This window comes from Sceloporus undulatus, chromosome 2, assembly GCF_019175285.1.
Source record: "Sceloporus undulatus isolate JIND9_A2432 ecotype Alabama chromosome 2, SceUnd_v1.1, whole genome shotgun sequence".
In the NCBI taxonomy this organism is placed as follows: Eukaryota; Metazoa; Chordata; class Lepidosauria; order Squamata; family Phrynosomatidae; genus Sceloporus; species Sceloporus undulatus.
Window position 1 is genome coordinate 22,736,970 of NC_056523.1, and position 25,963 is coordinate 22,762,932.

The window sequence follows — 25,963 nt, forward strand, 5'->3', positions numbered from 1 at the left end:
ACTAAAAACCCTGATATCCCTCTGTTGATCCTCAACCATCTCTAAGATGGGGCCACGGGAGGAATGAGGGAATCAGGGAACCTGGGAACCTGGGCCGGGATGGTTAATCTGGAAAGGCCTGCCGGAAGAGATCCGTCTTGACCGCTTTTTTAAAGCTGTCTAATGATGTTATCTGACGAATCTCATCCGGCAAGTCGTTCCAGAGTTTGGGGGCGACAGCAGAGAATGCCCTCTGGGAGGTCGCCGCAAGCCTAGATTTTAGAGGCTGCAGTAAGTTCCTCCCAGAGGACCGGAGAGCGCAGGGAGGATTGTACGGGAGGAGGCGGTCTCTAAGATAGTTTGGACCCAAGCCATTTAGGGCTTTAAAGGTGATAACCAACACCTTGTACTGGGCCCGGAAGCTGATAGGCAGCCAGTGGAGGGATCTCAAAACCGGAGTAATGTGGTCCCTCCTAGATGTACCTGACACAAGCCTGGCTGCCATGTTTTGAACCAGCTGTAATTTCCGAGTCAGCATCTTTTTGCTGGAGACAGGGAAGAGTGTATTTATTTATTTATTGGATTAATATCCCGCCTTTGTCCTAAAATGGAATTCACTCAAAGAAAGTGGCAAAAGAATGGAATAAAAAATGCCACCATATTTAATTTTGAAGCTTTTGCTCCCAGTAACTAAACCACAGGAAAGGAATATCAGATCTTTTAGGATGGGAAATCTTTCACAACGATGGTGTTACAGAGAAGGAGCATGGCAATCTGCAAAAACTGGCTTTAGCCCCCAGCAGAGCCAACTTGCTTTCATCCTTTGCCCCTATATCAGAATTTCTGAAGCACCACACCAACTATTGGCCACAAAAGGCAAATTCGCAGTCACATTTATTCTCTCAGCTTTTCTCCCATTCTTAATGGTGTGTTCAAGGGTTTAAAAACATCTCTCCTTCATGTCATCATTCTGCTCTAGCTTGGATGCATCCAAACTTTTTTTTTAATCATCTGCACAAGGGCAAACTATGTGACACTTGACAAACACGGGCAGCCCAGTGACCAACTCAGAACTGGTGCATGGTACAATCTTCCTTATGAACACAGTTCAGGAGAATATATTGCTTCATTGTAGGCAGAGGCTGAGAACAATAACAGAAATAGGGTCTTGCCTGCCAAGATAAAACCATTTAATTTGAAAGAAGCAAGGAAAGGGGGAATACTTCTAGTAGTGACTGCAAAAGGTGCTTTTGGCCTATTAGGATCACACAGATATTCATTATTTTATATCTTTGCTCCTGCAAAGAATAAGAACCTATCGGGACTTCATCTTAGGCGAGTTAATAGCTGCACAAAGAGGCTGATCAGCAAGATGCCATCTGTTGCTGTCAGGTTATTCCATTTTGGACTATTAGGAGACTGAGTACTTGGCTCCTTGCCCTGCAGGATATCAGCTGAGTGCTTGGCTAGTTGAAGTCCACCAGTTTAGGAGGCTGCTACCTCCTGTGAGGATGGTTTTAATCCTGACCTAGCCCATTAGCCCTAGCCCTTAACTGTTTGCTCATATTCACTCCCTACAATGTATGGGATAGAATCTTCCCTACTGGCCTGCACTCCAACATCAATGCATTCAGCAGAATGTCAGAAAAGAGAGTTGATGGACAGAAGATGCCGGCTCCCCCATTACCTGGTGAACTTAAGTGTGTACAAATGGAGAGCTTGAACACTGTGAGTTACAAGTAACACTGTTACAGGTTGAGTCTCCCTTATCAAGAATTTCTATATCTGAAATACTCCAAAAGCCAACACTTTTTTCATGGTTGGCTGAGACAGTGACATTTTTACTTTCTGATGGTTCAATGTACACAACAGTCTTTATAATTGTATAAAACTGGCTTCAGGCTATGTGTATAAGTTGTACATGAAACATAAATGAATTTTGTGTTTAGACTTGGGCCCCATCTCCAAAATCTGTGTGTGTGTGTGTGTGTGTGTGTGTGTGTGTGTGCATATGCAAACACAGGTTCCAAAATAAAATAAAAAATCCAAAATCCAAAACACTTCTAGTCTCAAGGATCTTGAATAAGGGAGACTCAACGTGTATCTTCACAAATATATTTTTGAAGTGACAACAAAGGGCACAAGGATGTTACATTTTTAAAAAGTTCTAGTGAATAAAGGCGGCATATAAATAAAACTTTATAATAATATTATTATTATGTTGTAGAAGCAACAATAAAGAGATAGATTTTTTAAAAGTTAGAGGGGTCACAGTGTGAATGAGAAGTTGAATTCCTCCCTCCACAATGACCAGTCAAAGACATATGCTGTCCTATGTCACTAACAGGATGCTGTGATTACTTTTACATCCTCCAGTTACTATTAAAATAACAATTTTAGCTGATTTCACAGGGATTTTTCAAGTTTATGCCATTTGCTTGTCAGTGCTAAACATTGCAGTAGCTGCATTGACCATAAAATCCAAAGTCAATATTGTGGTGACACATGTATAAGCCCAGGGAGAACCAAACTGGCATAATGGTTGGACTATGACACTAGAGTCTAGGGTTCAAATGCCCATTCAGTCATGAAACCTTGGACAAATCACACTCTCTCAACCTCCACCTACAATGAAGCCTCAGAGGATGGCAATGAAGGAGCTGGGCAGCCATTTTGAGTGGTGAGTGTTTGATATTTTAAAAAAATCTGGGAGGGTGTGCTTGTTGCTGAGGGGGTGGAGCTTCTGTGAGTCACATCTGTGAGTCACTAGGGGGTGGAGCTAGCAGACTAGCTCTATATAATTCCTCCCAGAGCCCTTTCAGACCAGTTCCTGCCACAGAGAGGAGAAGGAGAGAAGAAGCTGGGCAGCCATTTTTTTGATCCAAGGAACAAGCTAGCAGCCGGGACATCCCTATAAAGTTATATTCCCAGTAGACTGAGCTCGCTGCCAGAGATTGGTGAAAAGGTCAGGTCATCAGGGGCCTTAACGTTGGTGTTTACCAGAGGATTTTTTGAGGAGGAAGCCCACAGTCCTGTTTCATTAATTACTAATGCCTTCTCAGTATGGAAACTTAGGGAATGGCTGCAATCACCTGCAACACTTGTGGGATGTTTGTCTTCTTGCTTACAGAAATTGAGAACTTCACATGCACCAAGTGCAAGTTGGTAGCACTCTTGGAGGAGAAAGTACAGCAGCTGGAGTCCAGAGTAGCTACACTTCAGCATATTAGGGAGCAGGAGGATTTCCTGGACAGAATGGAGCGAATGGTTTTGGATGGGGATCACACAGAGGAAGTTGCTGGGGAGGAGGAGGTCACTTCCCATACACAGGAGGCAGACAGCTGGAGGAATGTCACAGAGAGAAGTAGGCCAAGAAGGGATTGTTCTGGGAGCTTGCAGCTAGAGAATCGATTCAAAGCTCTTTCCCTTATCAAAGAGGATGAAGAAGAGCAGCATGGACAGACTTCAGGGACAGAGCAGGCAAACCTGAGAGTCCTACCAGAGGGAACAGTTGCTGCTAAGCCTCGGAGCAGGCGTGTGGTCCTAGTGGGAGACTCCTTGCTGAAGAGTATAGAAGCAATGTTTTGTGACCCTGACAAGATGTCTCGAGAGGTGTGTTGTCTCTCTGGGGCAAAGATCCGTGATATGACAGAGAGGCTGACAAGACTGGTCAAGCTTACTGACCAATACCCCTTCCTTTTGGTCCATGTGAGAACCAATGATACTGCAAGACACAGCCTTCAGAACATCAGAAGGGATTACGAGACTCTTGGTAGGAAGCTGAAAGAAATGGATACACAAGTTGTCATCTCATCTCTTCTGCCAGTTGAAAGGCAGGGTCCAGGAAGGAAGGAAGATCTCAGGGCAAGGAAGCGGGCTGCGCAACGACTAGAGCGCAAATGGCGGAGACATCGGGACTTAGCCGACAAGACACTCCTAGAGTCTCTTTTGAAGGCCTACGGAGTGGCAATAGGTGCAGCTAAGAATTCGTTCTCTGCTGCACGTATTGCGTCCGCGGAGTCGCGTCCAGCAGAGCTGTTCAGGGTGGTGAGAGAGCTCACTCAAGTGGCTCCCCCCCTGAACCCATTATTGGAGCCATCTAAAGCCTGCTGTGACGAGTTTAACAACTTCTTCGCGGATAAAATCTCTCGGCTAAGCGCCGATCTTGACGCTGTTATTTGTTCAGAATCACGAGTAGAGGCGTCCAGTGCTTCCGTGGACTCAGTTATACTGGATCAGTTCGAGTCTGTTAGTACCGAGGATGTGGACAGGATCCTCAGCAGCGTTAGGAAGACGACCTGCTCTCTCGATCCCTGTCCTTCATGGCTGGCAGTTCAAGGGGGAACGGCGACAACAGAAATGCTGTGTCGCATCATTAATACATCATTCAGGGAGGGCCTTTTTCCATCTAACTTAAAAACGGCCATCGTAAAACCTTTATTAAAGAAGCCCTCCCTTGACCCCCTAATTCGAAACAATTATCGGCCTGTGTCACTGCTGCCATTTCTAGGGAAGGTGATCAAGAGGGCGGTTGCCTCCCAGCTGCAGAGGGTCTTGGAGGATACGGATTATCTAGATCCATTTCAAACCGGCTTCCGGGCGGGCTATGGGGTTGAGACTGCCATGGTCGCCTTAGTCGATGATCTCCATCTGGGCATGGACAGGGGTAGTGTGTCCCTGTTAGTGCTCTTGGACATCTCTGCGGCCTTCGATACCATCGACCATGGTATCCTTCTGGATCGCCTGGGAGAGTTGTGTATCGGGGGCACTGCTTTGCAGTGGTTCCGTTCCTACCTCTCGGGTAGATTCCAGATGGTGGAGCTGGGGGACTGTCGCTCCGATAAGAGGGCCCTTATATCTGGGGTCCCTCAGGGAGCGATTTTGTCCCCTATGCTATTTAACATTTACATGAAGCCGCTGGGAGAGATCATCCGGAGACACGGGGCGCGGTGTTATCAGTACATTGATGACACCCAAATAGTCTTCTCTGTGTCTCCGACTGATGCAGTGACTGGGGATGGCATCTCTCCGCTCAATGCCTGTCTGGAGTCGGTAATGGGCTGGATGAGGGAAAACAGACTCAGCCTGAATCCAGAGAAAATGGAAGTACTTGTGATAGGTTCTCCTGGTCCTGGGAAGGAGGTTTGTCCACCAGTCCTGAACGGGGTCACGCTCCCCGTAAAGGACTCAGTTCGCAGCTTGGGGGTGCTCCTTGACTCGTCGCTTCACCTGACTTCTCAGGTGGATGCAACAGTCAGGAGCACCTGTTATCAGCTTCGGCTGATACGCCAGCTGCGTCCCTACCTCGACCGGGGGGACCTTGAAACAGTGGTGCATGCACTGGTAACCTCTCGACTTGATTTCTGTAACGCGCTCTACATGGGGCAACCCTTGTACCAAGCTCGGAAACTGCAATTGATTCAAAATATGGCGGCTAGGCTGGTCACTGGTAGCTCCAGGGCCAGCCACATAACACCGATATTGAAAGACCTGCATTGGCTGCCAATCCGCTTCCAGGCCCAATACAAGGTGTTGGTCGTTACCTATAAAGCCCTAAATGGCTTGGGCCCAGAGTACTTGGAGGACCACGTCTCCCCATACAATCTGCCCCGCACACTCAGGTCAGGGGGGAAAAACCTTTTAAGCGTTCCCAAGACAAAATATGTATCAACTGCGCAAAGGGCATTTTCTGTGGCAGCCCCGCAATCTTGGAACGCCCTCCCTGAAGAACTCCGCTCAGCCCCCTCCCTGGAGTCGTTTAAGAAGAACCTGAAGACTCATTTATTCTGTCAAGCTTTCTCCCACATGTCCTGACTGTTCCCCCTATGTGTACTGTGTGTAGTATTGTTGTTTTGTATTGTATCGGCTTTTTAACTCTTTAGTAATTTTGATTGATTCTATTTGGATTTTAATAGTTATGTTGGTTTTAATCGGGGGTTTTACTGGGATGTTATTTTTTAATCTGTATTGTATTATATTTGTACTGTCTGTAAACCGCCGTGATCGTAGGAACGGCCGTATAGAAATAAAATTTCAATCAATCAAGAGGAAAACAATGGATGTGAACAACTGGCTCCGCAGATGGTGCCACCGAGAATGATTTGGATTCTTGGATCATGGGCTGCGGTTCCATGAGGAGGGACTTTTTGCAATGAACAGGTTGCATCTCACACCATTTGGGAGAAATGTTTTTGCCAACAGTCTCAAGAATTTGATCAGGAGGGCTTTAAACTGAGTTTCGTGGGGGAGAGAGACAATATTAAGGAAGGTGAAAGGGCTGGAGAAAATAGTCAAACTGACACAGAGGAAACAAGACAAATAGTGCAAGGACCCAACAGTGGGAGGCAAAAAAACTTGGACAAGCAGCAAATAAATGGGACCCATGTCTGCGATGTCTCTGTACTAATGCAAAGAGCATGGGAAATAAGCAAGATGAACTTGAACTCCTAGTACAACAAAGCAAATATGATATAATAGGCATCACTGAAACCTGGTGAGATGAGTCTCAGAACTGGAATGTAGAAATAGAGGGGTATAACCTTTTAAAGAGAAATAGGCCAAACAGGAAAGGAGGAGGAATAGCACTATATGTCAGAGATATTTACATCAGTGAAGAGATCCAGGACATCAATCCTGGAAGCCAGGTGGAGAGCATATGGATAAAAATTAAAGGCAAGGGAAACAACAAGGATGTTATGGTGGGAGTCTACTACAGACCCCCAAGTGAGATGGAGGAATCGAATGATGCCTTTCTAGAACAGATGACCACACACTAAGAAAGGAGAGATGTAGTAGTGATGGGTGACTTCAACTATCCTGATATTTGCTGGAATTCAAACTCAGCCAAATCCTCAAGATCCAGCAAATTCTCACTTGCCTGGAAGACAATTTCATGGTCCAAAAGGTGGAAGAGGCAAAATGGGGGTCAGCTATTTTAGATCTGATCCTAACCAACAAGGATGACTTGGTTAATGGGGTGCAAGTGGTGGGATCCTTAGGTGGAAGTGACCATGTTCTCCTGGAGTTTGTTATACAATGGAAAGGAGAAGCCAGGCAAAGTCAGACACACATTCTAGACTTTAGGAGAGCAGATTTCAGTAAACTTAGAGAAGTATTGAAGGTGATCCCGTTTTCAGAAATACTAAAAGAGAAGGGAGTGCAGGACGGATGGGAGTTTCTCAAAAGAGAGATATTGAAGGCACAATTTCAAACAGTTCCAGTGAGAAAGGAAAACGGGAGATTTCTCAAGAAACCAGGATGGATGACTAAGGAACTTTCAACCGAGCTAAGTTTGAAACGGAACATGTATAAGAAATGGAAAAAGGGGGAAATCACAAAAAAGGAATTCAAAGAAATAGCAGGCATGTGTAGGGGTAAAGTCAGAAAAGCTAAAGCGCAGAATGAACTCAGGCTTGCTAGAGAGGTTAAGAACAATAAAAAGGGCTTTTTTGGATATGTCCGCAGCAAGAGGAAGAAGAAGGAAACGGTAGGGCCACTTCGTGGAGTAGATGGCAAAATGCTAACAGAAAACATAGAAAAGGCAGAATTACTCAACACCTTCTTTGCCTCAGTCTTCTCAGAAAAGGCAAAGGGTGCTCAACCTGAGGATAATGGAGCAGAGGACAGAATAGGGGAATTTCAGCACAGAATAAGTAAAGAGATAGTAGAGGAATACCTTGTTAATCTAAATGAATTTAAGTCTCCAGGACCAGATGAACTACATCCAAGGGTACTAAAGGAACTGGCAAATGTAATATCGGAGCCACTGGCAATAATCTTTGAGAACTCCTGGAGAACAGGAGAAGTCCCAGCAGACTGGCGGAGGGCAAACGTTGTCCCCATCTTCAAAAAGGGGAAAAAGAGGATCCCAACAATTATTGTCCAGTTAGTCTGACATCAATACCAGGAAAGATTCTAGAGCAGATCATTAAACAGAGAGTCTGTGAGCATCTAGAAGGCAATGCCATAATCACAAAAAGTCAACATGGGTTTCAGAGAAACAAGTCATGCCAGACAAACCTAATCTCGGTAGATGATCTTGGTAGATGAAGGGAATGCTGTGGATATGATATATCTTGATTTCAGTAAGGACTTTGACAAGGTTTCCCATGACATTCTTGCAAACAAGTTTGTAAAATGTGGGCTAGACAAGGCAACTGTTACATGGATTTGTATTTGGTTGACTGGCCGAACCCAAATGGCTCCTCTTCATCCTGGAGAGAAGTGACCAGTGGTAGTCAACATCTTTATCAATGACTTGGATGACAGAATTGGGGGCATACTCATCAAATTTGCAGATGATACCAAATTAGGAGGAATAGCAAATACTCCAGAGGACAGGATGAAAATTCAAAATGACCTGAATAGACTAGAAAGCTGGGCCAAAGCTAACAAAAATGAAATTCAACAGGTAGAAATGTAAGGTATGGTACTTAGGGCGGAAAAATGAAATGCACAGATATAGGATGGGGGATGTCTTGCTTAAGGAGACTACATGTGAAAGGGATCTAGGAGTTCAAGTAGAACACAAGCTGAACATGAATCAACAGTGTGATGTGGCATCTAAAAGGGCCAATGCAATTTTAGGCTGCATCAATAAAAGTATAGAGTCTAGATCAAGGGAAGTAATAGTGCCACTATATTCTACTTTGGTCAGGCCCCACCTGGAATATTGTGTCCAGTTCTGGGCACCACAATTCAAAAAGGACATTGAGAAACTGGAGTGTGTCCAAAGGAGGGCGACTAAAATGGTGAAGGGTCTGGAAACCATGCCCTATGAGGAAAGACTCAGGGAGCTGGGGATGTTTAGCCTGGAGAAGAGAAGGATAAGAGGTGATATGATAGCCCTGTTTAAATATTTGAAGGGATGTCATAATGAGGAGGGAGGAAGCTTGTTTTCTGGTGCTCCAGAGACTAGAACACGGAACAATGGATGCAAGCTCCAGGAAAAGAGATTCCACCTCAACATTAGGAGGAACTTCCTGACAGTAAGGGCTGTTCGACAGTGGAACAAACTCCCTCGGAGTGTAGTGGAGTCTCCTTCTTTGGAGATCTTTAAGCAGAAGCTGGATGGCCATCTGTTGGGGATGCTTTGATTTAGATTTCCTGCATGGCAGGGGGTTGGACTCTACGATTCTATGATTCTATGAATGTCAAACTTCCTCTGAAGAAATTTGCCAAGAAAACCTCCTGATAGGTTTTCTTCAGGGTCGCCGTAAGTCAGAAATGACTTGAAGGCACACAACAACAACATTTATATGGCCAATTAAATTTTACACCTTTTGGTTGGTCTGACAAAGGTATCACTACAATACGGTCTTCGGATTTTATTAAACCGAATGGATATTTAAAAAATGAAATGAAAAGTAACAACAAAGTAATATGTAATGCAGCAATGTACCTTTTAAACACTGGACCAGGTAACACCAACAGAGAACCGGTCAAATACTAGTTTGACCGGTCACTAGTAACTAATGAGTTATGGTAAAAATTGCTTTTAAAAAAGGAACTCTCCACGTTTTGTACAAATCTACACACACAGGATCTACTTTCTGATGTTCCAGGGAATGTGTGAAATGAGAAGACACACAGTCTGAAAGGACATATGAGTGCTGTAGGCAGTGCCAGAAGGTTAATGAGTGAACAGCTTGAAAAAAACCTCTTCATTCAAGAAACAAAAAAGTGACCATTGCCTCTGAAGGCTGTCATACTCAAAAATGTGGCAGGCTTTGTAATAGAAAACTGAAGTACGTTTGTAAATCTACACCAAAAAACCTGTGAGAGAACATTTGCCGTATTTATTTATTCATGTGTTCATTGAACACCTTATGATGCTTTTGAATTTTTGGGCTGGTTAGGGCTTAAACATCACCTCCTGGGCTGCATCTGCACCACAAAAACAATCCAGTTTGATACCACTTTAGCTTCCATAGCTCAATGCTTTGGAATTCAGGGAATTGTGGCTCCAGAGCTCTCTGACAGAGAGGGCTAAATCTCTCACCAAGGTACAATTCCTAGAATTCCATTATAGTACTGAGCCATTGCAGTTAAAGTGGTGTCAAACTAGATTATTTCTGCAGTGTGGATGCAGCCCTGGTTTAGCACAGTTAGGGATGTGCAGCCAAATAAAGCCAGGGCTTGGATAACAGCCCCAAGGACATGATGTTTTGTGACTCAGAGAGGCCTAGCCAAAGATTAATTGGAAAGGTGCAGTTTAGAAACCTTTTTCTCTGTGTGGAGGGTATAAACAAGACATGCAGAGCCATTCATTGTGTGGGTGCTGTAAATAATGCCAGTTGACACCATTTCCATGACTTAATGCTATGGAATTCTGGGATTTGTAGTTCTCTGGCAGAGAAGGCTTGATTGTTCACAAAACTACAAATCCCAGCATTCTATTGCATTGAGCCATAGCAGTTAAAACAGTGTCAAACTGCATTTTTGCAATCCGGATCAAACCTTGGAGGGAAATGCTTGGGAGAATGGTAGCGGATTTCTGGAGTTCCCCTATGATTTGAAGGTAGCCTTGACTACTGGAGCTGTGTTAGTGGAAATCCCTTGTAAGATGAAGCCACAAAGGATGAAGGGCTTTGCAACAGAGATTTTTAGTGCCAAATGAGCATGAATAACCATGGGAACTAAGGGTTGCAACTGCAGAAATCCTGTGACTTTTAACTCAATGTCCTAAGACAGAGACAGACAGGGGTTGAGACAACTGACTAATATTCATATGTTCAGTCTCTCATGCTCAGAGACATGTGTGCACATTCGTTCTTACAGGACAAAACTCTTTCATAGCCTTCTCTGAGTTGTATTCATTCAGTCACACTTATTTTCTCAGCTCCACACATTCCCTCACACATCAACAAGGTGATACAATCCTCTCCTAACACAACACACACATGTGAAGTGGGACACGACAGAACTGAGCTAGGGCACCCCACACACACTAAGAGGGGGGTAACAAAAAGCAGGCCACAACAAGGCCACATCAACACAAAGAACTTACCGCAGTGCCAACAAAATCTGTTGAAAATATAAAAAGAGAAAATTAGGATGGAACGCTGGTGTGCAAAGGTTCTCTAAGGTTGACTTGGGTGTATTTCCTCACTTAAAGGCTTCATTAGTTTCCTGACTGCCACCGTGGAATATGGAATATGACTGCAAAAGTGTCATGAGCAGGGTGACCAGGCATCCTCCTTTTCCATGTCCTACGTTTCAACCTTTTGTCCAGGAGGAATTTCAAAATGTCCTCCATTTTGAGCATGACTAAGAAGCATGAATTTACATTTATATTAGTGTTTTTAGCTTTTATTTTGTAACATCCTATATATTCTTGAAAGTCCTTCTTTGCACTTATGATATCTGGACACCCTGGTCAGGAGCTGTCACTAGATTTACTGGGGACAGTTTGCCTTCTATCTGTTCTGCTCTGTGACTTTCAGCCCAATCCTTTGCCATAATTATTTAGAAGAAGGGGCTGTGAAATTCACCATGATTCACTTCTTGGTAAATATGTTTAAGGGCTTGTCTACATTGGCCAGGATACTCCAGGCTGCTCCTGGATTATTCTGACCCCAGAGTTGTCCCAGATTCCTCATTACCTCCACACTCCGGAGTGACATAGCCAGCTGTCTACACACACATTGTGCTGCTGCCATGAATTGTTCCCTGTGAGATCTGAAACTAGGTGCCAGCATTGATAACATGGCTGGGCACCTTACTGTGACTTCTGAGGAAACGACTTATACATGTGGCGGCAGCACCGGGTAGCATAGTGGGATTCACATGTAGACAGCCATCTGGCATCAGTCCAGAGCTCTCCAGATTTTCCTGTAAAATCCAGAGCCAAAGGTAAGTTTTAATTGTCTGATTTAGCCAGCGGTAGGACAGATTTGGTGCAGAATTGGCCTTCCATCCTGAAGACAGTCTGCATTCAAACTGTGGCTTTGGCCCTGTATTGTGTAGACAGGTCATGGTGACAGCAGAAGGAAACTGGTTTCAGTGGCCCACGTACACATGCCCTTAAGCATATAGTTTTAGTTTTAAGTCAGTAGCTTTTTAATATTTTATTGGATAAGCATTTCTTTAGCTCTACAATGCCAGCCATGGGAGCATGCCCTTTCACGCTACACAATAATAGTGCTATGATTCCCCTTTGACTGCCATGGCTGCAGCCTATGGAATCCTGGAATTTAAAGTTTAGGGAGGAATACTTAAAATTCTCTAGTGCCTCACCAAACTACATAGGATGAAGCTGTGCCAGCTGAAATAGAATCATAACCCTTACATTTTAAAGTGTAATAGAAGGAAAGCAGCAAAAGGGCTATCCTCAACCTTCAGTGCAGCAATGAATCATTATTTTCTTAACACTTTTCTTTCTTTCTTTTTTTTAATGTAACTTTATTTTTAAAAAAATTATACGCCTACCCTCTTTCTAGCACTGGAGTGTCTATCCCTTTGAATGGGGGAAAGGGCAATATGGCTCTTCCAAAGTTTTGGGAAATTATTTTTGGAACAACAATTCATAGAAATCCCACAGCCAGGATGTCCAGATTCTGAAAGCTGTAGCCCAAAATAACAACTTTGCCAAGTTCTCACTTATTCTCAACAGTGCTTATAATCTATTCCACGGAGGATAGGACTGCCAACTCTTCAGCTGGGCTCCTGTAGCTCCAACTTTGACAGCAATTTGATCCACTTGAATTCAGTAGCTGAGGCTTTCAAAAGAGGAAGAGAATAATAGCAACATGGGAAGCTGCCATATACTGCGCCAATCCATTGGTCTTTTTAGTTAGTACTGTGAACACTGACTGGCAATTGCTCCTCAGGGTTTCAGACGGGCATTCCTCCCTGCCCTACTGGAAGATGCCAGAGACTGAACCTGGTATCGACTGCATGCAAAGCATGTTCTTTCCCACTAAGCTGCATCCCTTGAGCAATCATTATTTGCAATTACTTGCTGTAAATCAAGCTTCCATTAAAGGCACAGTGGCAGATGTTGGTTGAAACACTGGGAGCTGATAATCGTATGGATATCATGCTATTTTTTTTTAAAGGACTGTGGGAGTTTCTCAGAAAGCTGACATGTAGTTAGATTATGCATTTCTTATTTGCATAAGTCTTGGCGAGCTTCTTGTTTTATGGGTTATCAGGTAGTAGCAGGCTAGTCGTTAGGGTGGCCATGTAGACTGCCAAGAAATAGGACAAAAGGAAGCATGGATTGCATAAAATGTGCATATGTACAGCTGGAAATTTAATGGAAATACAGTCCATCTCTTTGTTCTCCTAAGTAAGACTGTGATCAGCAACCTGTCATGCCTGACTACTCGTTCTCCTGTCTGTGGCTTTTCCTGCATGAGTCAAAACGTCCATTCTCCCACCCCATCATGTTTGGATGATGCATGTCTCAAATCCTGGTTCTGGTGCAAGCAGTCCAGACAATGTCCAGCACATTCTGTATCAGAACCGGGTAAAACAGCCTTAAAACACATTAAAAATATAATTGTTACCCTGGATCCTCCAGGAAGGCCCAGAGCCCTTAGTCCTTCCGCCACTGTGGCTGTCTGCACAGGAATTCCACCAAGGTGGCCAGTGCATCCGCCACCACAGTCCATCACTCGTTCTGAGAACAGAATGATGCATCCAGCATGTGATTTAGACATAGACATAGAATGTCACAGGGTGCCTCATTCTAACCTCAAAAGCAAGCAATGCAGGGCAACAGTGGCTGTAACAGGTGGCTCAGTGGGACGCCCATGCAGGTAGCCGCTATGGCATAGAAATAGAAGGCAAGGTAATGGGCGCAGATCAGGGAAGCTGTGGTGCCAGGATATTCCAGGATGCCCCCAGAGTAACCTGCTCTGTGCAGATAGGACCATTAGCCCCTGTAGATGGACAACCTCAAGACTACAGTGGCTCTCCCTTCTTTTTCTTTTAAATCAAACATGGGGCAGGTAATCTAGCAAAGAGAAAAACAAAACAAGGATGTGAAATCGGGGCTTTCATGGCCGGCATCCATAGTTTTTTGTGGAGTTTTCAGGCTATGTGGCCATGTTCTAGAAGAGTTTATTCCTGACATTTCACCAGCATCTGTGGCAGGCATCTTCAGAGAAAGATGAAGATCCCCGCCACAGATGCTGGCGAAACGTCAAGAATAAATTCTTCTAGAACACGGCCACATAGTATGAAAAACCCACAAAAAACAGGGATGCCAGGTAGAAGATGGAGCCAACTTGTTTTCTGCTGCTCCAGAGACCAGAACATGAACTAACAGACTCAAGAAGAAAAATTTTGATGGTAAGTGTTGTTCCACAATGGAATAGAAATTGCCTTGGAGGATGCTGGACTCTCTTTCTGAATGCCTTTAAACAAAAGGTTGGATGGCCATCTTTCGGAAGCCCTTTCATGGTGTATTCCTGCATGGCAGGGGGTTGGACTGTGTAGCCATTGGGATCCCTTACAACTCTATGTTTCTAAACATTCAAAATAAGGATTGTCCCCTGGCAGCCTTTCAAATAGACAACTGCACTCTCTAAAGTCAGACACAGCACCATCTTCCTGTGAGTCCAAACCAGTGGTTCCCAAACTTTGATCCTCCAGATGTTTTGGACTCCAGCACCCAGAATTCCTGACTGCTGGTCAAGCTGGCTAGGGCTTCTGGGAGATGAAGTCTAAAAGACCTGGAAGACCAAAGTTTGGGATATCACTGGTCCAAAACAACACTCAAACCTTTGTCTTCCTTCCCTCCTCCACAACACATTTACATACACAGCTTATGAATGGAGGGTGGGTGGGAGGTGCATCCATGGGTTTGTTTCATGTTCCTTGAGGTCCAAACAGGCTGGGAAAAGAGTCCATCTATGTGTTTCTTTCAGCACATCAAACTGGGTTCTGCTGGGCAGGTGCAAGGGGGGGGGGCACTTTCATTCGACTCTTGGTTCCCTCATAGCTTTACTCTTGACTGCTGCTCCAGCATTTGGGATCCTGCTGGCAAGGCTGCCTTTTCTTAATCTAAACAGATGGACCAAACCCGGAGGCCAGGAGATTTCTTCTGATTAATTACATTTCCAATTAGCCACCTTAGGCTTTTCTGGCTTCCACCCAAGCCTCAGCAAAGCCAGGGGAAACAGAGAGAGTAAAGGCAAGGACCTATAACTCCAATTGCTATCTGGTGGTGTGGCAATGGGGGGAGGGGGTTTGAGGGCATTGCCCCCCAATAGGAATTCTCCCCCATGACATTTTCCTTCAGTCAACAAATTTCTAGCATTGCAGTAACTTAAAAATGTAGTGGTTTGAGTGTTGGTCTACACACTCTACACATTTGGACACCAAGGTTCAGTTCCACGCTTGGTCATGGAAACCCACTGGGTGACCATGGGCGAGTAACATATTCTCAGCACCAGAAAACCCTGTGATAGGGTTGCCATAAGTCAGAAACGACTTGAAGGCACACAACAACAAAAAAGTTAAAGGGCATGCAATGCTACCAAGGGAATGCAAACACAGCAAATATAAGAGATTAGGTATGAACAACTTTCAGTTATCTCACCCTCTCCAATGCTAGAAATTTGAGGACTAACAAATTTCAGGGCAAAACTCTTATCTGGGGAAAAATGCCCTCATTTTGCCCCTCGCCCTGCAGTAGTTACACTCCTGCTGGTGCTGCCTCAACAGAATGACAGCCAAAACACTACTGTATCAAGGCCAGAACAACCAGCCAAATATCCATCCAGCAGGCTTTATGTCTATCTGGGTTGTCAGACCTGGAGCTCTCCATCAAAATTTGGCTAGCAAAGCTTGCAGAAATTACTCTTTTGGGGAGAGGGTGACAATTCCTGGAATCCCCAGCACTGAAGCTAGTAATGCTAGGGGGTAGGGGGTGGGGTGGAATCTGGGAGTTAAAGTCCCCTTTCAATATGAACTTTTCCAAACTGTCTGTGGCAGAAGCAGAGGCTTACCCCTGTGGATTTGACACCCGGTGCAGATCATTTTTAAATACCTGTCTCTTGAACAGCCTTTTTCAGGTTTGGTGGAGCTGCTGGCCAGGTGGGGAAGGAAGGAGACTCCCTTTCCCACCCAACTAGCAAAGCCATCATACCAAGAACTTCAGCATCCTATCCTACCAGCACACTGGATGACACTATGCTCTAAGGTATAACCAAGTGTGGTCCGCATTCCCTGCACCCCCCTAGTATTGCCCTTGGTCTGTGGGAGGATGGGTACAGGTTAAGCGGGCAGCACTCACCTTTGTTCTCTGTTTTGAGTTCTTCGTGAAGCAGGTCATTCTGCCGGTTGCCGAGGACAAAGGCCAGGAAGGAGAGGATGAGGGCATTCAAGATGCCAATGATGGCCAGGATGTAAGCCCAGCGCACAGAGCAGTCACCCAGTGAGTACTTCCCCGTCTTCTCCCCACACATGTCCCTGACGGTCTCTGAATCCCAGCCATCTGGGAATATCATGCAGCCCAGCACCAGGCAGAGAGCTGGACAGACAAAAGAAACAGGGAAGGCAGGCAGTTAACATAAGAGAGCTGAGGTCAAGTGTTCTATCTGACAGGCTAGAAAAGGTTCAGAAACAAGGACACAGTGGTAATTATTTGAAATGCAGGTGCTTACCAGGACAAGCAATGTCCAAAGAGGGTCCAAAACTGCAGGCAACTCTATTGCTCTGTCTCTCTATCTCTGTCTGTCTCTGTGTGTATGTGTGTGTCTACCCAGCAAAAGAATAGTAACCAATTCATTAGGGTCATTTGAGTGTCATAGTGTCATAAAACAGAGAGCAAGCAACAGGCAGTGCAGTGCTTTCCATATTTTATTTCCCCACTGAAATTTATTCTAGCACCATATGGGCACTACTAGTTACCACATTGCATTTTGTCTGAAATATCTGCAAAGAACACACTGCATAAGAAAGGGAAAGAAGGTATAAAATGCCACAATCCCACCACCTCAGGTTTATCAAAGTGCTTCTTTGCCATTAAGGAGAAATGTCAAAGCTCTAGCAGCCTTCATCTCCATTAAGACCAAGTATTTTGTAAAGTTAATAGGTCCTAATTGCTGTTATTATTACAGTTGTCCTTCCATAACCGCAGATTTTTTTATCCATGGATTGGAGCATCCACGGCTTGAAAATATTCAAAAAAAATATAAATCCCAAAAAGCAAACCTTGATGTTGCCACTTTAATTAAGGGACACTATTTTACCATCTTTTGTATTTAATGGGACTTGAACATCCATGAATTTTGGTATCCACAGGGGGTCCAGAAACCAAACCCCAGTGGTTACCAAGGGCCCACTGTATGTGCCTTCAAGTCAACTTCCACTGATGAGGATCCTCCTGTAGTGTTTTTTTTGTAAGATTTGTTCAGAGGAAGTTCACCATTGCCTTCCCCTCAGGTGGAGAGGGTGTGACTTGCTCAAGGTCAGCCAGTGAGCTTCCATGGCTGAGCGGGGATTTGAACCCTGGTCTCTCAGAGTCCTAGGACTGGAGAGGTGGCTTTGGCGCGGCTTCTGACTTCTTTGGATGCATGCATCATTTAAACAGCATACCTCCAAAGTGACCTGAAGCAGCTTTATTTTGGCCTGTCTGTTCAGGCCCTAAGGCTATCCATCCAGAATGCACTCTTCCTCTTTTCCTACTGCCTCCCTACCTTGCCTATTGTTTTTTCTCATTTTTGTTTTCTTAACATCCAACTGTAAACCTGCCTTTGCATTTTCTTCAGTAATCATTCCACATCTTTTTTATTTTCAGATGATAATATCATGTCATCTGTGTATCTTAAATTGTTGATGTTCTTTCTTCCTCCTCCTTCCTCCAAGTCTAATCCTACTTTACACATGATATATTCAGAGTACAGGATAAACAGGGTGATAAAATGCAGCCTTGGATTGATTACTTTGCTAACTGGAAACCATTCCTTTTCTCCATATTCAGTCCTGATAGTAGCCTGTTGTCCTTAGTACAGGTTACATATCAGGACAATAAAATGTTGTGGCACACCCATTTCTTTAAGAGCGATCCATAGTCTTTCATGATTCTACAAAATCAAAGACTTTGCTATAATCTATAAAGCATAGATTGATTTTCTTTTGAAATTCTTTGTTGTGTTCCACTATCTAACATATGTTTGCAATATGATTCCTAGTGCCTCTTCCTTTCCTGAACCCAGGCTGGCCACCTAGCATTTCCTGCTCCATATATGGTAAAAGTCTTTGTTGTAGAATTTTGAGCATGATTTTACTTGCATGGGAAATTAATGCAATGGTTCTGTGGTTACTGCAATCTCTAGGTCCCTTTCTTGGGGACTAGAATGTACATTCAGCATTTCAAATCTGTGGGCCATTCTTTTGTTTTCCATATTTGTAGACAGATTTTAGTTAGAACTAGTGTAGATTTTGTCTCTGTAGAATGAAGTAGCTTTATTGGTATACCATCTGTTCCTGATGATTTATTTTGCCCAAACACTCTGGGGACAGCTTCCACATCACTTTCTAAAACCATAGGTTCATTTTTATATGCTTCTTCTATGAGTGACTCTGTCATCCGTTCATCTCACTTATAGCATTCTTCAGTGTATTGTTCCCATTGGCTTTTTATTTGTACTTGGGAGGCTCTACAGACACCCCCTTTTCGTGCCTGATCAGGGCTGCAGCAACCTCATGCCACAAACCTGATCCAGCCTTCTGAGGGCGGCTTCTTTTTGCGCCTTCAAAAGGGTGCCATAGCCATGGTGCTGAGGCTATATGACGTCCCTTCGGGGCTGCATCATCTGGACACAGCGTCAGAGGTGCGCCATGCCGTCTGAAGCAGTGTGTGGCATCAGGGTGCCCTGGGGGTGGAGTCGGGTGTGCGTCAACACGACGCTGAGCCCCAACTCTGCCCCCAGGCTGGCCTTTCAGGCTGGTCTGTAAAGGCCTGTAGTCATGTAATGTGCCCCCCTGCTGGTAGTACAATTTCCTCAATGTTTGTTTACTTTTCCCTTTGATTTCTCAAGTCTTGTGGAAGAAGTCTGCTGTTCTTCCTTTTTTGTTGTCACCTTCTATTTCTTTGCATTTTTATTATAGTAGTTCTTTTTGTCTCTGAGCATAAGTCACTGAACAGTTGCCTTCAGGGTTCTGACTCTTATTTCTCTCACCTTTTACTTTTGCTTCTTGTCTGTCCTGAACTGCTTAAAGAGTTTCATCTGTCATCCACTGAGGTTTCTCTTTCTTTTTTACTGCTGATAGTATCTTTTTGCATTTCTCCATGACGATGTCCCTGGCTTCCGACCAGAGTTCTGGCTCCCCATCAGTTAAGGCCTAATGATGGAAATCTATTTTTAACATTATCTTTAAGTTCTACAGGGATGTTCTTCAGATTGTTTTTTGGCATGAATGTTGGTTTAGTGTTTTTCTTTAGCTTTATTCTAATTTTTGATATTAGCAGTTCATGGTCTATGCCACAATCTGCTCCTGGTCTTGTTTTTTCAGAGCAAATTGAGCTTCTCCATCTTCTGCTTCCAGTTATGTACTCTATGTTTGCAATGGAGAAACTGTCGGCCTCCCAAAATCCAGTCAGTTACTCTCCTGCTTCATTTCTTGATCCAAGGCCAAATTTTCCTACAATCTTTTACTCTGTTCTGCTTCTGACGTTTGCATTCCGATCACCTGTGATTAACAAGAAGTCCTGTTTTGATGAATGATCAATTTCTTCCTGGGCTCTGGAACAGAATCTTTCAATTTCATCTTCTTCATTCTTTGCAGTTGGAGCATAAACCTGGATTAAGTTTATATTGATGGGTTTTCCCTCAAGTCATATTTATATGATTCAGACTTTGCATTATATCTGTTAACGGCTTTTGCTACATCTTTCCTCACTGTTAATGACACTCCTTTTCTTCTTAGGTTCTCATTTCCTAAGTAAAACTCAGTGTAATTCTCTGACTCAAAATGTCCCATTCCTGTCCAGTTTAACTCACTTACCCCAAACATTGTAGTGTTTATACAGTTGGCCCTCCGTTTTCGTGGGAATCCGTTCTGAGGCCCCTGTGGAAACGGAGACTTGAGCTTATTCAAGCCCCATAGACTTGAATGGAGTGTATGCCCGTGTGTATGGCAAGAGCATGCACGACACTGCAAATAGCGGAGGTTGCCCCTCCACATGTATTCAAGGGTGCGGAACTCAGATCCGCACATTAGGAGGGGCAACTGTATATTCTATTTCTTGTTTTACTATGTCTAGCTTCCTTGTTTCATGCTTCTCACATCCCATGTTCCCACAGTATGTGTTGTGCCACTTCAAAAGAAGAAGAGCCCTCCCTCCAGTCCATCTGTCTTGGTCCAGGCCTCAGAGGGAGAGAAGAACCACTGGACCTCATCGCCTTTCCCACCACCATTCCCTTCTCCTTTTGTATCATGTCTTTTAGATTGTAAGCCTGAAGGCAGGGAACCGTCTAATTAAAAATAATAATTGTAAGCTGCTCTGATAGCCATTAGGGCTGAAGGGTGGGGTATAAATACCATCAACAACAACAACAACAACAACAACAATAATAAATTTTCCTTTCCCCTCTGAGCATGTCAACAACTGAACGTCCTTTCAGCTTGAGTCCAGTTGCATCATTAGCCACAGCGCAACCCGTAGTTGTCCTCTGCTGTACCCCGGTAGCTCGTTCATTGCCTTCTGACCTGGGAGTCTCATCTTCTGGAGCTATCTTTTGTTTCACTTTGGATTGTCTCACCATAGGGTTTTCATGGTAACAGCTCTTCAAACAGAGATTTACTGTTGCCTCATTCTGTGCAGTACTAACAGGCGTTGGCTATGGTGCCATTGCCATTGTCTTTGCTATTGTCAGCCTCCACTAGTGCTGCTGTCCAGTAGCTGTTTGGCACAGTCTGGCTCCTCAGCAAAATCATTTCTGACATGGGAGACCCTACTGTCATCATCATAGTCTCCTGCCTCACAGGAACATCCAATCTCACCACTACAGAAAGACAGTGCCGTGGTGAGTATCAATTGCCCACTCACAATATTTTTATCTGCAACAGGAATAGCTTGCAAAAATATATTGTTGCTAGGCAAAATCATTCTCTCTCTTTCTCTCTCTTCCCCACTTTCTTATACACATACATGCTACTGGGGTGTTGAATCCACTCTGGATTCTAGTCTGAACTTTACCTTTTCTATTGAGCCCTATTCCCCAAACAATTTCAGTATCCTGGATGGGCCCAGATCGAATTCACTGCTCCATTGACCTTGGAGTAGTGAGGCCCCTCTGCCCCATACCTACCACTAGAAGGATTGCAGAGAGGGGGATGGCCAAGGACACCATTGCCCCTGCCAATCCAAAGTCCCTGGTGCTTCAGCTCATGGGCCTGGCCTCTGGGCATCATGTTCAGTACAGGTGTGATAAAGAATCTCTCTAGCAAGGCTATGCCTACTCTAAACAGCATCCCAAACATGTGCCTGAAATAACCCAAATTCTGCTTTAAAAGGAAACTGAGTTCTGCCCCCCTCAGACCAAATCATACACATCAAATGCATTTGCCAGCCATGCACGTGTGCACACATTCTCATGCTAGCCAGAGGGAAGAGCATGACACTTTGCAAGAGCGTTCATATCCTACCACCCTCTAATCATGAGGAGCCCTGCTAAGCTTCTGTGCGTTCTTTTTCAGGTACTCTCTTTGCATCCATGAGGGTTATCGAACTTTTTTTTTTTAAGTATAGAAGCTGAGCATCTCTGAATGCCGCATGTGCTGTGCTATTTGCTTAAAACCATAGTTAACACAATGTATGACAAAAGGAAGAATTTCACTGTATAACTGCAAAAATTACTTAGGCATTTAGCAGGAAAAATAGCTGCACTATACAGTCACAGCAGTTTCACTTCCTGCAGCTCTATCCTAAGGAATCCTGGGATCTGTACTTTGATAAATCAACTGGGTGACCTTGGGTAAGCCACACTCTCTCAGCCTCAAAATATGGCAATGACAATCCCCCTCTGAAGAAACTTGCCATGAAAACCCCATTTTATAACCCTTAGGGTTGTCATAAGTTGGAAATGTCTTGAAAGCAAACAACAACAACAGACTGCATAATTTTTAACAGTGCAAATGCATCTCCAAACTGCTTATACAAAGTTTTTTGTGGGGCTTTTGGGCTATGTGACCATGTTCTAGAAGAGTTTTCTTCCTGATGTTTCGCCAGCAGCTGTGTCTGGCATCTTCAGAGAATGCTTGCCTGGAAAAGATTTGTGTGTGTGTGTGTGTGTGTGCGCACACACACACACACACACACACACACTGTGTCACCCTGGGAAAGGAGGAGTGATTTGCATGTATATTGTTTTGTTGCTAATGGCAGGCCTCAGGGTGGGAAGGTCTGCAAAGGAGGATTAGTGTCTGCTTGATAATGCTCATTGTCTCCTGGGAGATTTCTCATTTGCATTTGTTGAGTCTTCATCTTGCTATTTTTCAGGACTGGAAGCCAAATCTTGTTTACTTTCAGGGTTTCCTCTTTTCTGTTGAAATTGTTCAGGTGTTTGTGGATTTCAATGGCTTCCCTGTGCATCCTGACATGGTAGTGGTTGGCTTGGTCCAGAATTTCAGTGTTTTCAAACAGTATTTTATGTCCAGGATGGTTTGTGGCATGTTCTGCTACTGCTGATTTTTCTGGCTGGCCCAGTGTCTCTCATGTTCCTTGATTCTTATTTGCACACTGCGTTTGGTGGTCCCTATGTAGACTTGTCCGCAGCTGTATGGTATGCGGTAAACTCTTGCAGCTGTGAGAGGGTCTCTCTGGTCCTTGGCTGAGCGAAGCATTTGCTGGATTTTCTTCGTCAGTTTGTAAACCATTTGAAAGTTGTGTTTCCTCACCAGTTTCCCTATTCTGTCTGTGACTCCTTTGATGTATGGGATGTTAAGGAAATTTTGACAACATCTAGAAATATAATGCTATAAACTGGCATGGTCTAAAATCCATCACCAATATACCTATACAGCCAGAGGCGAAACCATGATGCTAGTCAGTGTGGTGCAGTGGTTTGGAGGTTCGCCTTAGGGTTGCCATAAGTTGAAAATTATTTGAAGGCACACAACAACATCAACGACAAAATCTTTTGCTAAAGAGCTGTAGCCTACTCCACAACCAACAACGCCCAAGGTACCCTGAAAAGAGGGAGAGGGATAAAAGAGTATATCAGTTTAATTCTGTAGTACAGCCAGGCATTCAGAGTACCTGAATTGTGAATTCAGGGACTAGAGCTCTCTAGAAAAAAATTCAAAGTGTTTCCCTAAACAACAAATCCCAGTATTCTATAACATGAAGGTGAATTGTATCTACTCAATTGTAAGAGGAAAATGAATTCATTGTATGCTCACAGATATCTTTTGTTTTTACAGATTCAGAACTAAGCCCAGTTTTCACGTCACCCCTGTCTTGAAGGATTTCAAGAAAAGATTGGAGAGTAGTAGTAGTAGTACTGTAGTAGTAGTAATAATAATAATTATTATTATTATTATTATTATTTTTATTCTGCTTAATCTCTAAACGGATTACAACAGTAAATTTGCCTTAAGGCTTGAATGGCTTGAAGGCACAGAAATGGCTTTAAGGCACATAAATTGTGACCCCCACCCTCACCACTGACTATGCTGGCTAGCCCTGATTGCAGTTGCAGGTCAACATCTGGAAGGCCATTGCTGCCAAGTTTGCTTCTATAGCCAGTAGCTTTGCATGACAGAGGCCCACATTTTCTTTTAGTGCAGGAGTAGATAGTCGCCATTTCTGTTCCAGTGACATGCTACGACACTCCATTTTTCAGCAGAAAGTCAGCTGAAAACACATCCTGAAAGTGTCCCTGCTTCTAGTTTGCACTTCCTATGTTTTCAGCCAGGTTTTAGTTTTCAGGAAGCTCTGGGACTCTGGGGAGGTGGTGAAAAGGCAAGCAACTGCAGTCTGGCAATATTTGAGGGGAAATTTGGGGTATTTTTTTGCACACCGCTTTATAAATTTGGAAGGTCATCTGAGGACAAGGTACAGCAAAAAGAGTTCTGGAGACACATAGAGCTGAAAGGCTAAACCAGGTTTAGTACTATCAAGGTGCCAGGTTGATCCCTTCCATAATTCCATAGCTCTCTTCCAGCAGTCAGTCTGAATAGATCGTAAAGAAATTAGAAGTCAGTCCATGTCCCCAAAAGGCTGATGCTATCTCATGTTGTAGTGACACCTGACTGTACATCCCTAACACCCCTGTGAAGTTTAGGCCAGTGTCTTTTTTGCCATTCACTGCTTGCAACCCAATGTGAGCGGTGGAATCTCTGCCTTGACCTGAATGGAGGAACATTGCTGGCTGAGGCAGGGACATTAAACCTGCCTTTTAAAGGGGTGTGTAGATCCCAGACAGGCTGGTGAGTCATTGCAGCTATTCTTAACTTGAGCAGATGCTTACATGTGAGCTCAGGTACAACACAGAGTGAGAGGAGGAGGGGGAATCTCTTTTAAAATCTTTGCCAAGGAGACTTGGGAAGAGGCGGATAAGATGCGACGACGGTCAGAGTTAGACTATTATTATTTTTACAATTATTTTTGCGGCAGCTCTCATTCTTTTAGGTTGCATTTGGCGATGTGTTTTTTTTTTCTTTCTCCTGCTGTCAGCAACAGCAACAACAAATTGTCTGTTCTGCTCATCCTTGTGCAAAGTGAGACACCAACTGCTGGCTTTCTATTGTACATATCTGTATTTCTACTGTTTACATTTGTTTTACTGACATTATGAATTGCATCTCTAATTTTAGTGCTGTGTGTTACATTTTGGCATTAATTTTAGCCCTGTGTATTGCAATTCCAAAAGACGTAATACTTTAAATACTCAAATAACAACAGAGGCACCAGTTGTTCATTGTTATTCATCAGTGTACACAGACTTTTTGGGATCCAGGAAGACCCCTGCAGGATCATATTAAATGGCTACCTTGTCCAGCATGTAGTGTATTGGGCTGCATCTGCATTGCAAACACAATCCAGTTTGACATCACTTTAACTGCCCTGGTGGTGCAGTGGTTAAATGCTGGTACTGCAGTCATTCACAGCCACAAGGTTCTGAGTTCGACCCCAGACAAGGCTCCAGGGTCCACTCAGCCTTGCATCCTTCCATGGTCACTAAAATGAGTACCCAGTTTGTTGGAAGCAATTAGCTTACACATTGTAAACCGCTTAGGGCAGTGATGTCCAAACTCTGGCCCTCCAGGTATTTTGGACTTCAGCTCCCAGAATCCCAGACCTTTAGCCAAGATGGCTGAGGCTTCTGGGAGCTGAAGTCCAAAACACCTGGAGGGCCAGAGTTTGGACATCATTGGCTTAGGGAATGCTTAGGTAAACTGATAAGCAGTATAGAAATGTACTTGCTATTGCTATAACTGCCAGGGCTCAATGCTATGGAATTCTGGGATTTGTAGTTTTGCGAGTTATTTAGCCTTCTCTGTCAGAGAGCTCTAGTGCCACAACAAACTAAAAATCCCGGGATTCCATAGGATGGAGCCATGATATTTAAAGCGGTGTCAAACTAAATGAATAAATAAGTAAATAAATAAATAAATAAATAAAACTTTTATTTATATCCCGCTTTTCTGTGACAAGACGATCAAAGCAGCTTACAACACATTAAAATCCACATTTACAAATTTATGTCCCAAATTCCCCCCCCTTAAAACAGGATTAAACAAGTTACAATTAAAACATCTATTAAAAACACAATAAAAATACAGCGAGGACAGAGCGGTGGGCTGATACATGATGTGGGGGGCAGTCATTCTGTGGCCGGGCACTTTTATTCAGGAAAGGCCTGCCAGAAGAGATCCGTCTTGACAGCTTTTTAAAAGCTGTCTAAGCTGGCAATTTGACGGATCTCATCTGGCAGAGTGTTCCATAGTTTGGGAGCAATTGCAGAGAAGGCCCTCTGGGAGGTAGCAGTTAATCTGGTTTTTAAAGGCTGCAATAGATTCC

At 43.9% G+C, this 25,963-nt stretch overlaps 1 protein-coding gene across 2 annotated transcripts in view; it reads right to left on the reverse strand.

The window, feature by feature from the left end:
* Window positions 1-25,963, reverse strand: part of LHFPL4 (LHFPL tetraspan subfamily member 4) — a 97,226-nt gene that overhangs the window by 2,947 nt on the left and 68,316 nt on the right. Inside the window, exons 2-3 of one of the 2 annotated variants that reach the window (XM_042455858.1) lie at window positions 16,226-16,462; window positions 10,988-11,004 (exon numbers count right to left, since the gene is read on the reverse strand). In XM_042455858.1, the coding sequence (XP_042311792.1) occupies window positions 10,988-11,004; window positions 16,226-16,462 (254 nt within the window). The remainder of the gene's footprint in view (window positions 1-10,987; window positions 11,005-16,225; window positions 16,463-25,963) is intronic. The other variant, XM_042455859.1, reaches the window with a different exon arrangement.